Raw genomic sequence first — 13952 nt, forward strand, 5'->3', positions numbered from 1 at the left:
TGATTGTAATTTACCAATAAAGCTTAGTTTTGGAAAAAATAGATGCAGCGTTTTGGTAGCAAGCCTACTAACTTTAGATATCCCTGGAAGATGTAACAGATATTATAGGACAGGGAAGAAAGAGAAGGTGGTATTTCTCAGGCATGTAACCACAGATCACCCCAGAGGAAGCCAGCTTACATTTTAGGGGACTTGAGGAGACAGTGATCCTTTGGTCTTGTTCCTATTCCACATAAAAAGCAGAATGAAATGTGTTTGCAGTGATTTGTAGTATTTGCCAAACAGGGTGCTGCATCAGAATAGCCTGGAATCTAGTGCAGAGCCCATATTAAACCTCCTAAGGAAAAGGGGTTTCCTCTTCATTTAGAGTCTGCCCGGTGCAGTCCCGCTGTAAAGTATCTAATAGGATAATACCAGGGCTCTCCAGAAATATAAGTAACTCATTGGTTAAATTTCATTCTTCACCTTTCCCCCCCCTCCTTCCTGAGTGAGCTCATTCCCCCCTCCCGTTTTTTTTTTTTTTTTAAACCCAGTGATTTAAAATGCTAGAAGGAAAAGCAACTGAAGTCTTAACTTTCAGATGCTGAATTCTCAGCTAATTGAAATTACTGGGCACAATGCTATATATAGCCAATGAAGAGATTTTGAGCTCTCACTCAGTGCCTTCAAGACATGTCGTTTTGTAGTCAGAGAAAACAGAGATCAATGCATTTTCAAACTGACAGAGGGAACGGATGCTCCTTAGTAGCACATGCCCAGGATCGTGTGTGTGGGGCTTGCGCTGTGCTGAGAAGCTGAATACCGGTCCATATGCTCCTTATTTACTGCAATGTTCTTTGCATGTTACTGTGCACTCCGGACTAACGTGAAGGTAAGAGGAGGCGAGCCGGCAACTGGGCACAATATACATGTTAAACCAGCTGCAGAAAATGTCTACCTTGTGTAGCTTCAGGACTTTTCCGATTGCTGGCTGAGCAGGCAGATTATTACAGGTGGTTGCAAGGGCTTTGTTTTATTGTTGCCGAGCAGCCTTGCTGGGGGAGCATGTTGGAACGCTGCTGTGAAGTGACCTTCAGGTTTAACTGTTTGTTATTCAGGTTCAGGCTCACACTTGGGGGGTGGAGTTGGGGGAGGAAAAGATGAAAATTGTTTAGGTAGGCCAGAACCAAGAAATCAGAGAAGGTAAAAAGCTATACAGCATGCTTTAGATTAGGATTTAAAGTCTTTCTTTTAAAAAGTGCTATGAGCTGCCTGTGCTCGTGCAGCTTAATTAACAGCTGGGGATTAAATTTAGTGGTTATAATGGCATTAGGTTATGATCTGTGGGATATCTGACCATCCTGTTCATATAAACAAATTATTATCACTGGAAGTTGCTGATATTGATCATACAAATCCTCTGCTCGGGGTGGGCTGGTTGCTTCCACTGTGCGGCCACCACTGCCCCACTGTTGTCACCCCGCTGACATTCACTTGCTGTGGCTAATGAGCCTCCAAAGTTGAGCCTAAGTTTGGGAGATTTACCCCTTGTCCGGAAGGACTGCGTTATTATTGGAGAGGTTTTCTGACACTATTCATTCAGCACTGAGCTAGACAGGCCAGCTGTGGAATTTCCAGTTGCATAATTTAAGTGAATTACATTTCTGTTAGCTTTTTGAACTTGAATTTCTTATTGAAGGAAGTCCAAAAGTGATTGCCTTTCAGAAAAAAAAAAAATAAATAAGGCAGTTAAGGTTTAATACCTAAAATAAGAATCTTAAAAAAATATATCAATGTTAAGTGTTTCACCTTTTTATTTTACTGGGGGAGTATTTTAATGTGTCTGGGCACTAAAGTTTTGTTTTCTGTGTTTACAAGTTTTATTAAAGTGCTCCCTGCTGCTCGCTCTTTTGTAAGCTTTTTTGTTTTCTATTTGAACTTCAAACAGGTAGTATTTATGTTTTGATGACCAATTCTTTTACAACTACAGTCTGGCAGCATTCTGTGGATCATTTCAGAGTTCAACAGAATTTACTTTTTACTACTTTTAGGGTTAACTTCAGCAATCATTTTTTCCCCATGCATATGATGGATATAGCAAACAAAATGCAAAGAGATATTTAAAAACCTAGCGTGTACCCAGATGTCAACTTGGATTTCTCTATCACCGTCTCCTATTCCTAATTATGGGGTATGGCATGCATTGTTCTGTAAGCAATGAATTTTAAATGTTTTCCCTCCTCATATTTTTTGAAACAGAAAAGTGTTTTTTTTTCAGACAAATTCCATAAATAATTTTAGATTAAGAGATAACAGTTGTTTTGATAGTCCATTGTCATTTTTCAGAAGTGCAAGAAAACCTGAGTCCAAAGTTTCTTTAATATGGGTTTCGGGATTTTGTTTTTTGTCTTGACTATTATCATTGGTCTTTATGGGTTAAACTGTAATTTTTTCTCACTTAAATTCATAAGCAAAGAAGTGAAAAGACATTTACCAACAGTATCTTAATTCATATGACTTTGGATACTACATTCTTAGTATCTTGGTTAGTCTGAACTTCAGTGAAAGCTCAGAACATGCATATTGCCACATACAACACATATAACCTTGCTTTGAGTTGTTTAACTCCAATTTTAAATATGCTTAAGTCCTTTCAATAATTAGTTCTCGAACTTTCTTGTATAATTTTCTTTTAGGGTTATCTTTCCCTTTTGAGATAGCAAAGTTTGCAGTAGAATTTACAGCTCACCTGTGGGCTGACGTTTCATCAAGTTGGCACAATAAAGTCTTATCTGATATTTTTATTTCTTAATTTTTGTTTTATTTCATATTACATTTTAAAGAATTTGATTTTTTTTTTCTATTGTGCCTAAAATTACTTATTTGCTTGGTTCCGGTAAAGTCTTTTTCGTAGTGTACAGCTTATTAGGTTTCCATGATTTAACATGATTGGTGTTACAGTGACCCAAAACTTTAAGGTGGTTAAGCTTCAAAAAATAGAAACATCTCTTATTTATTTTCTTTGCACAGAACTAGCCACAAATGTCACTAACTTTTGTTCTACAATGATTAGTTTGTTAAATGGTCATTTATAATATATATTATACAGTAAAAAGAATGGTTTGAGAGTGAAATGTATATATTTCATATATGTTTTTATATAACACAGGCATTAAACCTGTGCTGTATATATATATATGGCATATATATATGCCATATATATATATATATATATATATATATATATATACACACATACATATGCCTCTCTTTCTGTATATAGTTCCCACACACTATGTATGTATGTATAGTATATGCACACACTCTACACACACAGAACTTACAGGTCTCAGAATGTGACTCATGGATCACCATTTATCCATTCATCTATCAAAAGATTTTAAAGGGCAATTGTGATTTTTGCACTGTGCTGGAGTCTGGGAAACTAAGATCAATAGAAAAGAGTTCTTGCTTTCAAGAAGTTTCCAGTCCTGGAAAGGCCACAGACATATACACAAATAAGTGGTTTGAAATATTACAGGATTAGTAATGGAAGTCTTTACAAGGCATTGTAGGGACAAAACAAAACAGAGCACCGGCCAATTTTACATGGACTTGTCAAGAAAGGTTTCACTGTGAAATCACCTTTGAGTTGAATCTTGACAGCTGATGGAGTTTTGCTAAGCAGCCTGGAGTGAAGAAGGCATACCAGGTAGGGGGAATGACAAAAAAACATGGAAGTAAGAAGCAGAGCACTTTGGAGGACTGCAAATAGTTTGAAATGGATAGAGCATGGGGTCTTGCGAGGCTGAACAGTGAATTAATAGGTGAAACAAATAAATGGGAGCTAAAGCCAGTACTGTGAGAATTGATCATCACAATCTAACTCTTTAGAAATTGTGTTTCTGTACCACCTATTTCTAGAAGGAGAGTTTTCTAAAGAAGGAAAAGAAATGAAAACTTTTAAACAAAGGGTATTATTTATATTCTGGGTTGTTTTTGTTGTTGTTAGCTCTAAGTTGTTTGAGTTTGATAAATATTCATATCATATTGGCTTGGATTTATCTTTTAGTTTTTTAAAGAACATGAATAGAACAATTTAATTTGAGACTGTTCACACCAAAAGGGGCAATGTGATCATTATATAGATGTATAAGTCATCATCTCAAATTGCTTATGTTGTACCGAAACTACCTCTTTGATAAGAAAACATATAAGAAGTTTGTTGTACCAGATGTCCATATCATCTTGTCTATAGAAGTGGCTCTATTTTTTAAAGTAATGATCCTGATAATAACTTACATACAGATGATACTTTTTGTTTTTCTAAATAATTCTATGTTCTCCATCTCATTATTTCCCCCTTTCACCCTGCTGCTATAACCATACCCATATACACACACAAACCCACAATGTCTGAAATATGAATGACAAGTATTAGACCTATTTCAAGGACAAGAAAATTAAGATTGAGAAAGGAAATGGCTAGTTCCTCTATTCTATACTGTTTCAGAAGCATACCTAATATAGGGCTTAGATCTCTTGACCTAGTTTACTACTTTACTTCTCATTCTAGTAAATCCTGCTGTCTACCTTATAGTTTCAAGAATTCTCTTATTTTTAAAATTCCTTGAGAGTAAATATAAGAACTTTTTAGAAAAGGAGTGTACCAAAATGATTTAAGTTTATTTATTCTTTGAGAGAGAGAGAGAGAGAGAGAGGCAGAGAGAGCCCTATGCAAGGCTTGATCTCACCATTCATGAGATCATGACCTGAGCCGAGTTCAAGAGTCAGATGCTTAACTGACTGAGCCACCCAGGTGCCCCTAAAGCAATATGATTTTAAAGCATAGGTTTTTGGAATTCCAAAAGAACTATGTTTAGGTCTATTTTTTCCACTTATTACATAGACATTTTTTTTGCACAAAAATTTTTTGCTCTACATGAAATTTATTTTTTTTCATTTGTAAAGTAGGAATAATAATAGTAATTGGATATTATAAGAATTATGTGAGATATGGCAGGTAAACAGTATAAAAATCTTAGAATATAGTAAGTACTAAATTAATTTAACTCATAACTGATAAAGTTGAGGCCACTGAATAGACTCACTTTCAGTGAAAATCATGTTAAAAAATTCTAGGAATTGAACACATTTAAAAGAAATGGTTCCGATATAACATTCCCTTCTCCACCACTGTCACCATCACCACCACACATGCACATTTACATGCATGTAAACCCCATGGAATCCAGGATTTCACTTTGTTTTGCTCCAGTCTCTATATCATCAGCATCAAGAACCATGCCAAGTACATAGTAAGTACTCAATAAATATTTGATAAATGATTGCATTAACTGAAATCCCAGATTTCTCTTTATTTTCCTCCAGGCTTACTTGTTTTAATGCTTTTTAAATTATTTTGAGAGAAAGAAAAAACAAAACCATAGACTTTATGGTCATGTACGCTTGGGATTACATACTGGATTTGGGAATCACAAACCACAGGCCCTGTCACTCTCACAGATCTGTGCAGACAGGTTACAGAGCTAGGTTGGAGGGAATCAGTAATTCAAGCTAAAACAATTTATTGGATGCCTAACTACTTTACAATTCAGACATTCATCATGCTCATTTCCACCAGGTTTATTCAATGAAGTCACTGTTTTCTAAACACTGCACCCTTTTCTACCTCTGAGCCCTTGCTAGAACTGTTTCCTGCAATGGAAATCCCTTCTCTGTATTGACATGCTTGTTTAAATTCTGTTTTCCTTTAAGAAACAGAACAGTGTGTCTATCTTCCAAGAAGTCGATACAGCCACATAACTTCCTTACTTCTTCCCTCCTTTCATTTAATGAATGCAATTTTTACATCATTCATGGCAATAGATCTTATATTGCCTTATGTTATCACTTGCCATTAGTATCTTACATTGCTAGGTAATTTTTACTATGTTTGGGTACTGCCCTCACTGAAACTAGATTTTAAGCATTTTGAGGACAGGAGCTTTTGTTCATTTTTTTCTTGTAGTTTGTATGTTGGGAATTTAAGAAAATGATAGATTGACTGATTGAGAGGGAAGCTTGTAGAAACCCTACCTCCTTATGTTACTGATGCCTACTCTTAGCTAGATTTCATGATACATCCCACATATTGAAGCTTTTAATAAACACATTATTTTGCTGTAGGCAGGGCTTGGAGCCATGAATCAGAATGTGTGGACAGTTTGTGTAACACCTTGGCTCATCCAAATCAGGAGTGGTCTCTCGCAGGGTTTTAGTTTAATAATTATCTCTTTCAGGAGGACAATAATATATGAGTCCCTCACTGGGCCCTTATATTATAGCCTCCAAATGTTGTGCACCTACTCAGTATATTGAGTTTATAATACCTAAGCCTATTCAATGTATTGGAATTACAATTTCTAATGAAGCTCTTTAATTCAAAACTTTAAAAAATAATACAAGGAATTAATTAACAAAGAATAAAACAGCACAGCAAACAATAGCAATAACAGCTATCATTTGTTAAGCTCTTACTATAAGCCCTGTACTACACCAATAACTTTGCCCTTATTCATGCTTTCTAGTGACCTATGATATAAGAATTATCATCATCATTATTTTATAGATGAGGGAAACTGAAGTTTAGGGTACAAAAATAACTTGCCTGATGTCACACAAATACTAAGTGCCTGTGAAGTTAGCTTTTAAATCAGATCTGTTCTACTGTAAACATTTTTAAAACCTTCCTAAATAGATTATATATATACATATATATATATATATATATATATATATGAACTATAAGTATTGTATTACACACACCTCAAATCTTTTTTTAAATAAGGTAAGGAATTAAATAATAAAATTGCATATGTTTTACATAGTATGACCTTACCATTCCTTCTCTTCGCTTCTTTCTAGTAAACGATGGTTAGAGTCAGAGCATCAGGTTTTGTTCTGATTTTACATTCATTCAGTCACCAAATATTTAATGAGCATCTATTATATGTCAGCAACTGACCTAGTTGCTAAAAATACAGGGTGGAATAAAACAGACAATAATCAGACAATATTCTCTATCCTTATAAAATTTAAATGCTAGTAAGGTAGATGGGCGGTGAAAGAGACAGTTAAGTAAAATGCATCGTGTATAATGGCAAATGCTGAAAAGAAAACAAAATAAATAGAAAGAGTATCAGAAATGTGAATGTGGAAAGGGGTTGAGGTTAAAGTTTTTGGCAAAGTGGTTAGTGAGAGCCTCACCAGGGTGGTGACTTTTATTATTATTATTTTTTTAATATTTATTTATTTTTGAGAGAGAGACAGTGTGTGAGCAGGGAAGGAGCACAGAGAGAGACACACACATGCACACAAAATGCAAAACAGGCTCCAGGCTCCGAGCTGTCAGCACAGAGCCTGACGCGGGACTTGAACTCACAAACTGTGAGATCATGACTGAGCCGAAGTGGGACGCTCAACCCACTGAGCCACCCAGGCACCCCTATTATTTTTTTAATGTTTATTTTATTTTTTTGAGAGAGAGAGACAGAGAGAGACAGAGACAGAGCATGAGCAGGGGAAGGGCAGAGAAAGAGGGAGACACAGAATTCGAGGCAGGCTGCAGGCTCTGAACTGTCAGCACAGAGCCCAATGCGGGGCTCAAACTCATGAACCATGATATCATGACCTGAGCCAAATTAGACGCTAACACACTGAGCTGCCCAGGTACTCCTAGAATGATGACGTTTGAGTAAAGACCTAAAGGATGTGAAGGAATTTGCTGTGTGGGAAATGGTAGCAGAGAATAGAAAGGCCCTGAGGTGGAGCCTGCCCAGCATTTTAAGGAATGTCTAAGAAGCCATAGTGGCTGGCAAGAGAAAAGAGCAAGAGTGTGTCAAAGTGAGCAGGTCATGTAGGGTTTGTAGGTGAGACTTCTTTTAGTGAAATGGGAAATCAGCAAGAGTTTTAGGAGAAGAGGTACTTGATTTGACCAATGTTTTCACAAGGTCACTCAGGCTTCTGTGTTGAAAAGAGACCAAGAGGGCAAGGGCCAGAGCAGAGAAACCAGTCAAAGGCCCTACAGTAATCCAGGTGAGAGATGTTAATAGCTTGGATCAGGTTGGTACCACTGAGACTGGGGACAGGTTGTCTAGCTCTGTTAATATAATTTTACTTGTAGATATTTATCTTCATTTTTTCCTGCCCTGTTATTGAGATCTCCTCAGCTCTGGGGTGCTGGTTCTCAGTTCTTCTGTATCTGACCAGCATTAATTAGAGAAAAATGCTTTGCTATGTGGTTGCCATTGCCATTGCCATTTACTTCTTTTTAATTCTCTGAACATTTTGAAAGGTAGTTACCCAAGATTTAAGTCATACGTATACATTCAAGACTTCTTTTTATTTTTGGCTTCAGGTCTTCTGATCCTCAGGGGATACCTCACTTTAGTTCTTAAGTGAATCTACTAAGCTACTTGAGGGCAGGAAGCATGTCTTATATGCATTTATGTTCCCATTGCTTTGCACATGGCAAATCATCAATACATATTTGCTAAATGAGTGACTGAATGAATGAACGTTAACCACTTTAAAAAGTGAGCGTATTTTGTAGAGTATGTCTTTGGATTAAACATGGTACTACCAAATAAGAATACATACACAACAAGGAGAATTGATTTTGCTTTCAACAAATCTCCTCTGTAATGGCAAATTATCACCTCTTTTATGACAGTATTTCTCCAACATCAGATTCTCTAGGGAAGCAGCCTGGGAATCTGGAAATTATGCTAGGTAATTCTTATCATAAGACAAGTTTGGAAAACACTGTCTTATGTTTGGAATGAAAGCAGTGTATCAACAAATTTGTTGAGAAACTGTTATGTGTTAATATTTGCATAAATAACATGTATATCCAAAGTTTTTCAAACTTAAAAACATTTTTTTAACGTTTATTTAGTTTTGAGAGAGACCGAGACAGAAGGCGAGTGGGTTGGGGGCAGAGAGAGAGGGAGACACAGAATCAGAAGCAGGCCCCAGGCTCTAAGCTGTCAGCACAGAGCCCGAGGCAGGGCTCGAACCCACGAACTGTGAGATCGTGACCTGAGCCGAAGTCGGACGCTTTACCGACGGAGCCACTCAGGAGCCCCCAAACTTTTTACACCACAACCTGTAGCAGCAATATAAATTAAAAATTACACCTCAGTATGTATAAGTTTCACAAAGCAATACTTAACTTTCTCAAAAGCTATGCATTCTGACATTTTCTATTTTTACCTTCTAAGATTTTGTTTCTTTTTTAACAATTTTTCTCAAGATTTTCTGGATGTATTAAAATCAGAAAAATGGTTGAAGAATTACAATTCATATTAGCCCATTTAAAACTGATTCCTTCATTTACCTTTATTAATGAGTTTGAATGGGTACAGAATGGGTTATAACTCACAATTTGGAAAACATATAACATATTCCCTGCTTTAAGGAATATACAGCCTCAATTAGGAATATGTGTCTGGGAGATGATGAATTATAATAGTCAGCAAACACTGAGAGGGAAGTGTGTGAGAGCCCTGACTGAACATAGGCCAAGTGTCCATGTAGCCTGGTTCATTTACTGATTAGTATACTTGTTTGAAAATTCACAGTTCAGCACTTGCTTCCCTGGCCCTGGCCTTGGAGACTTAGCCTGTGCACCTACATACCATGGCGTGCCTGATAGCAATAGCTCACCTTTAAGAAGTATTAGAGACATGATGTCAGGCACCATTCAAAGGACTTCACTCATTTCATCTTTACAATAACTAGAAGAGAAGGTTTTATTTTTATTTTATTTTTTATAAAACCCATTTTATAGTTGAAGGGACTGAATTACAGAGGTTTAGCTGTTCAGGGCCTCATAGCAAGTAACTGATACGAGCATAAATGCCAGACATAGGAACCAGTGCTCAGGATAGGGCTGTACCTGGAAGGAAACCTCTCTTACTCTTGAGCCTTGCTCTGGTGTTGCTTTTCTGTTTCTGATTCTCTTCACCAAAGGGGTGGCTTTGCCCTTAATTTGGGTGTGTCATAATTTCTGCCATTAGCCAGCGCCCAGAATTCCCATGGGCCTGAGAAGCTATACTCACATGGTTGTAGGGGGTGCTTACACTTAAGAGAGATTCATATCCAATTGAAGTATGGGTACCTTTTGAAAGAGGCCCATTTGCTCAACTCTGCTCCTGTTATTAGTACAGTAAATAAGGTAATAAAACCCTCCAGGATGAATTGGTATTGCTAAGAGAACCTAGCTCTTGAAAATTGAAGAGAGAAAGATGAACAATAAAACAAAGAGACATTTGACCCTGGGAAGGTCTGTCCCTAAATATTTCTCAAACATAAACTAGATCTTTTCTTTTTGTTCAGTCTCATGAAGGACTTTGATGCTTTGAAAATAGGCAGAATTTAACTGAAAGAAGCTGAAGGAATCGTCTTCCCTCAAAATGAAAGTTAGATGATTAGTAGGAGGCAAATTTTGAGTTTTGTTTTATTTATTTATTATTTTTAATCAATGTCCTTTGATTTACATTTTCTTTAAAAAGGTATATATAGATTTTTTTTTTTAAGCTTGTACCTAGATTTGAAGGGGAAAATGAGGCTATGGGGTATGCAGTGAGCCTGGAATGGAGGGATTTGAGTAGATTTATGAATCAGATCCTTGAATCTTGTTGGGGTAACTAAAGGAGTCCTTTGCATTTATGTTGGTCATTTCATTTGTAATCTGTATTCTTTTAGACTCTTTAGGGAAAGTAAACATGGAAGTCAGGTTTCAATGGATTAGTATAAATTGTATCTCAAATGCTTTAATGACTGTAAAAGTGCTGTTTGCTCATTATAGAAATTACGTAAAGTACAGAGGAGAAGAATTTATACTTTCTCAGAACCTTGCCGCTCATATATAAAATTTATGTATTCTTTTCACTTTTTTTTTTAATTTTTTTTTCAACATTTATTTATTTTTGGGACAGAGAGAGACAGAGCATGAACGGGGGAGGGGCAGAGAGGCAGGGAGACACAGAATCAGAAACAGGCTCCAGGCTCTGAGCCATCAGCCCAGAGCCCGACACGTGGCTCGAACTCACGGACCGCGAGATCGTGACCTGGCTGAAGTCGGACGCTTAACCGACTGCGCCACCCAGGCGCCCCTCTTTTCACTTTTAAATATATGTGTGTATGTGTGTATATATAAATGTATATGTGTTATATGTATTGCATATGCAGGATCAAGATATATTATTTATACCCTGTGTTTTCATTTAATACCCTATAATGAGAACATTCTCACATCATTAATAATTCTTCATAAGCATCTTTGTAAATGGTTGCAAACCAGGAAACTTTTTTGAAAAGTAAATAAATAAAGGTAGGCAGGAACTGAAAGCATTGTTTTTCTCAGACCATTACTTTTCAGCAGAGGATAGAAAGCTTTCAAGTATAACCTTGGCATAGCTTTGAAATGAAATACAGTTTGGAAAAAATATACGGTGAGTCTATTTCAAAAGAATCGTTGCCATTGTACTTCAGACAGGGAAAAATATGTATATTTAATGCAAATGTGTTCCTTTAGCTAGTCCCCTAACACTGTCTCTACACTCACCCCACCAAATAATGTGCGTTGAAGTGTGTGTGTGTGTGTGATTATTTTAAACAGAAGCCAAACAGACAACTTCCTTATTATCACTATTCTCCTAGGTTTTTAGAATGGAAATATAGAAATCATTTTTACCTCTCCAGCCCCCGCATAAATCCAATCAGTCTACAAATCCTGTAGAATCTAACTTGGAGTGATTTCTTCTAATTCTTGTCTCTACCTCTTTCTTCCTCAGTGGAGACTTTCATTACCTCTCAGTGTATTGCCACAGGTACATTCTGACTGAGTTGCCTATCCTCTGTCTGCTTCCTCTTTAAATTTATCCTCCCTATGGTGGTACCAAACTTATTTTTCTAAAACACAGATAAGAACTGGCTATCCATTTGTCTGTTCAGAACTTTCTGTGTTTCCCACTACCATAAAAATTCTTCATTGTTAAGGTATGGCCTCAACCACCTTTCCATTGTTACCTCTGCTAGACCCCACTTACATGCAACAGATACAAGAGTCCATTCCAACCATGTATCCAACCACTTCTCATGCCTAGGCAGGGATGTGGAAAAAATGGATATTTAGTAGAACATCTAGGGTTCAAATCCATCATCTCCCTTTACAAAATAGTTGTAATATTTCTGGGTGAGTAAATCAGTTTTTCTGATGTTTAGTTTCTAGATATTCTAATTGAAATGATATTAGTAACATCCACCTAATATCATGAACATGGCTTTAGACAGGTAAATCCTTACAGGTATGGAGGACCCATTCAAAAGATGTCACAATATTTTAAGAAAGCACATAAAATGCCAGTGGAAGCTTTGAAGGTTAGCTTTAAACTTGGTAGTTTTGGGGTGCCTGGGTGGCTCAAACACTGGACTCTTGATTTGGGCTCAAGTCATGACATCATGGTTCTTGAGTTCAAGGCCCACATCGGGCTCTGTGCTGACGGTGCAGGAGCTTACTTGGGATTCTCTTTCCTTCTCTCTGCCCCTCCCCCACTCATGCTGTGTGTGTCTATTTCTAAATAAATAAATAAATAAATAAGCAGACAAACTTTTAAATTTGGTAGTTTTGTGAATTTGTATAACTGACAATTCCCTTACAGTATATTTTGAATCCAGTGGATATGAGCTAGGATCAAATTCCTCTCCATAATTTTTGAGTTCATGAGATAGACTGTAAACAATATCTAGTCTATAGTTGAGAAGGTGAGAAAAATAACCCTCCATATCTTCAGTTATACATCTCCAATCTAAGATTTCTACATGAGCTACAACCTTAGTCGGCTAAGTAAAAAACCCTCAAAACTTATGGGGAAACCAACCACAATTTGCATAATTCTTTCCTTAGTGGTCAGATATCTCTAATGCTGAAAAGATTTTAATTAATTATAGAATAATAATTAAACTTTTTTATTAATATTTTTGTGTAATGTAATAATTACACGTACTTGGTAGCATATGTATTTGTATTTTTAAAGAGAATTTGCTAGATTAGAATATTTTTGTTTTTTTCTTTTTTTTTTTGTCTTCCAAATTTTTATTTAAATTCAGGTTAGTTAACATATAGTGTAGTATTGGTTTCAGGAGTACAGTTTAGTGATTCATCACGTACATGTAACACTCAATGCTCATCACAAGTGCCCTCCATAATGCCTATCACCCATTTAGCCTGCCTCCCACCACCCCTCCAGCAACCCTCAGTTTGTTCTCTGTAGTTAAGAGTGTCTTATAGTTTGCCTCCCTCTCTGTTTTTACCTTACTTTATTTTTCCTTCCCTTCCCCTTTGTTCATCTGTTTTGTTTCTTAAATTCCACATATGAGTGAAGATTAGAATATTTAACAAATTTACTTCTAGAACATCAAAGAATTAATTTCAACTTGAATTTTTAAGATGAGAGATATAAAGAATTTTACCATCTTCAAATTGTATTGGAACTTATAAGAGAATTTAAAACTTCCCATATTTAAAATTTTAACTTTCAGATATAAAATAATTATTTAAATACTTGGGAAGATTTTTTTGTTATTCAGATAAATTACAGTTTAGGGAAAGCTTTAAAAGGAAATTTAATATATTATAAATGCCATTTAAAATATTTAAAGGGAATTTAATTAAATTATAAAAACTTAATTATGGTAATTGTAAAAATCTTGCTAGATTTCTGACAAATGGATAAAGAAGGTGTGGTTTATGTATACAATGGTATACTACTTGGCAATTAGAAAGAATGGAATCTGGCTATTTTCAGCAATGTGGATAGAACTGGAGGGTATTATGCTAAGTGAAATAAGTCAGGCAGAGAAAGACAGATACCCTATGTTTTCACTCATATGTGGACCTTGAGAAT

At 36.1% G+C, this 13952-nt stretch overlaps 1 protein-coding gene across 15 annotated transcripts in view; it reads left to right on the forward strand.

Moving 5' to 3' along the window:
* The window catches only part of DLG2 (discs large MAGUK scaffold protein 2), a 2054427-nt gene that overhangs the window by 652033 nt on the left and 1388442 nt on the right, over window positions 1–13952 (forward strand). The window contains exon 1 of one of the 15 annotated variants that reach the window (XM_023239389.2): window positions 555–871. The exons of the other annotated variants lie outside the window; for them this stretch is intronic. Within the exon in view, the coding sequence (XP_023095157.1) occupies window positions 830–871 (42 nt within the window). The 5' untranslated portion in view covers window positions 555–829. Of the gene's footprint in view, window positions 1–554; window positions 872–13952 lie in introns of those variants that run through there. 15 annotated transcript variants of the gene reach the window in all.

The sequence above is a fragment of the Felis catus genome, chromosome D1, assembly GCF_018350175.1.
Source record: "Felis catus isolate Fca126 chromosome D1, F.catus_Fca126_mat1.0, whole genome shotgun sequence".
Classification (NCBI taxonomy): domain Eukaryota; kingdom Metazoa; phylum Chordata; class Mammalia; order Carnivora; family Felidae; genus Felis; species Felis catus.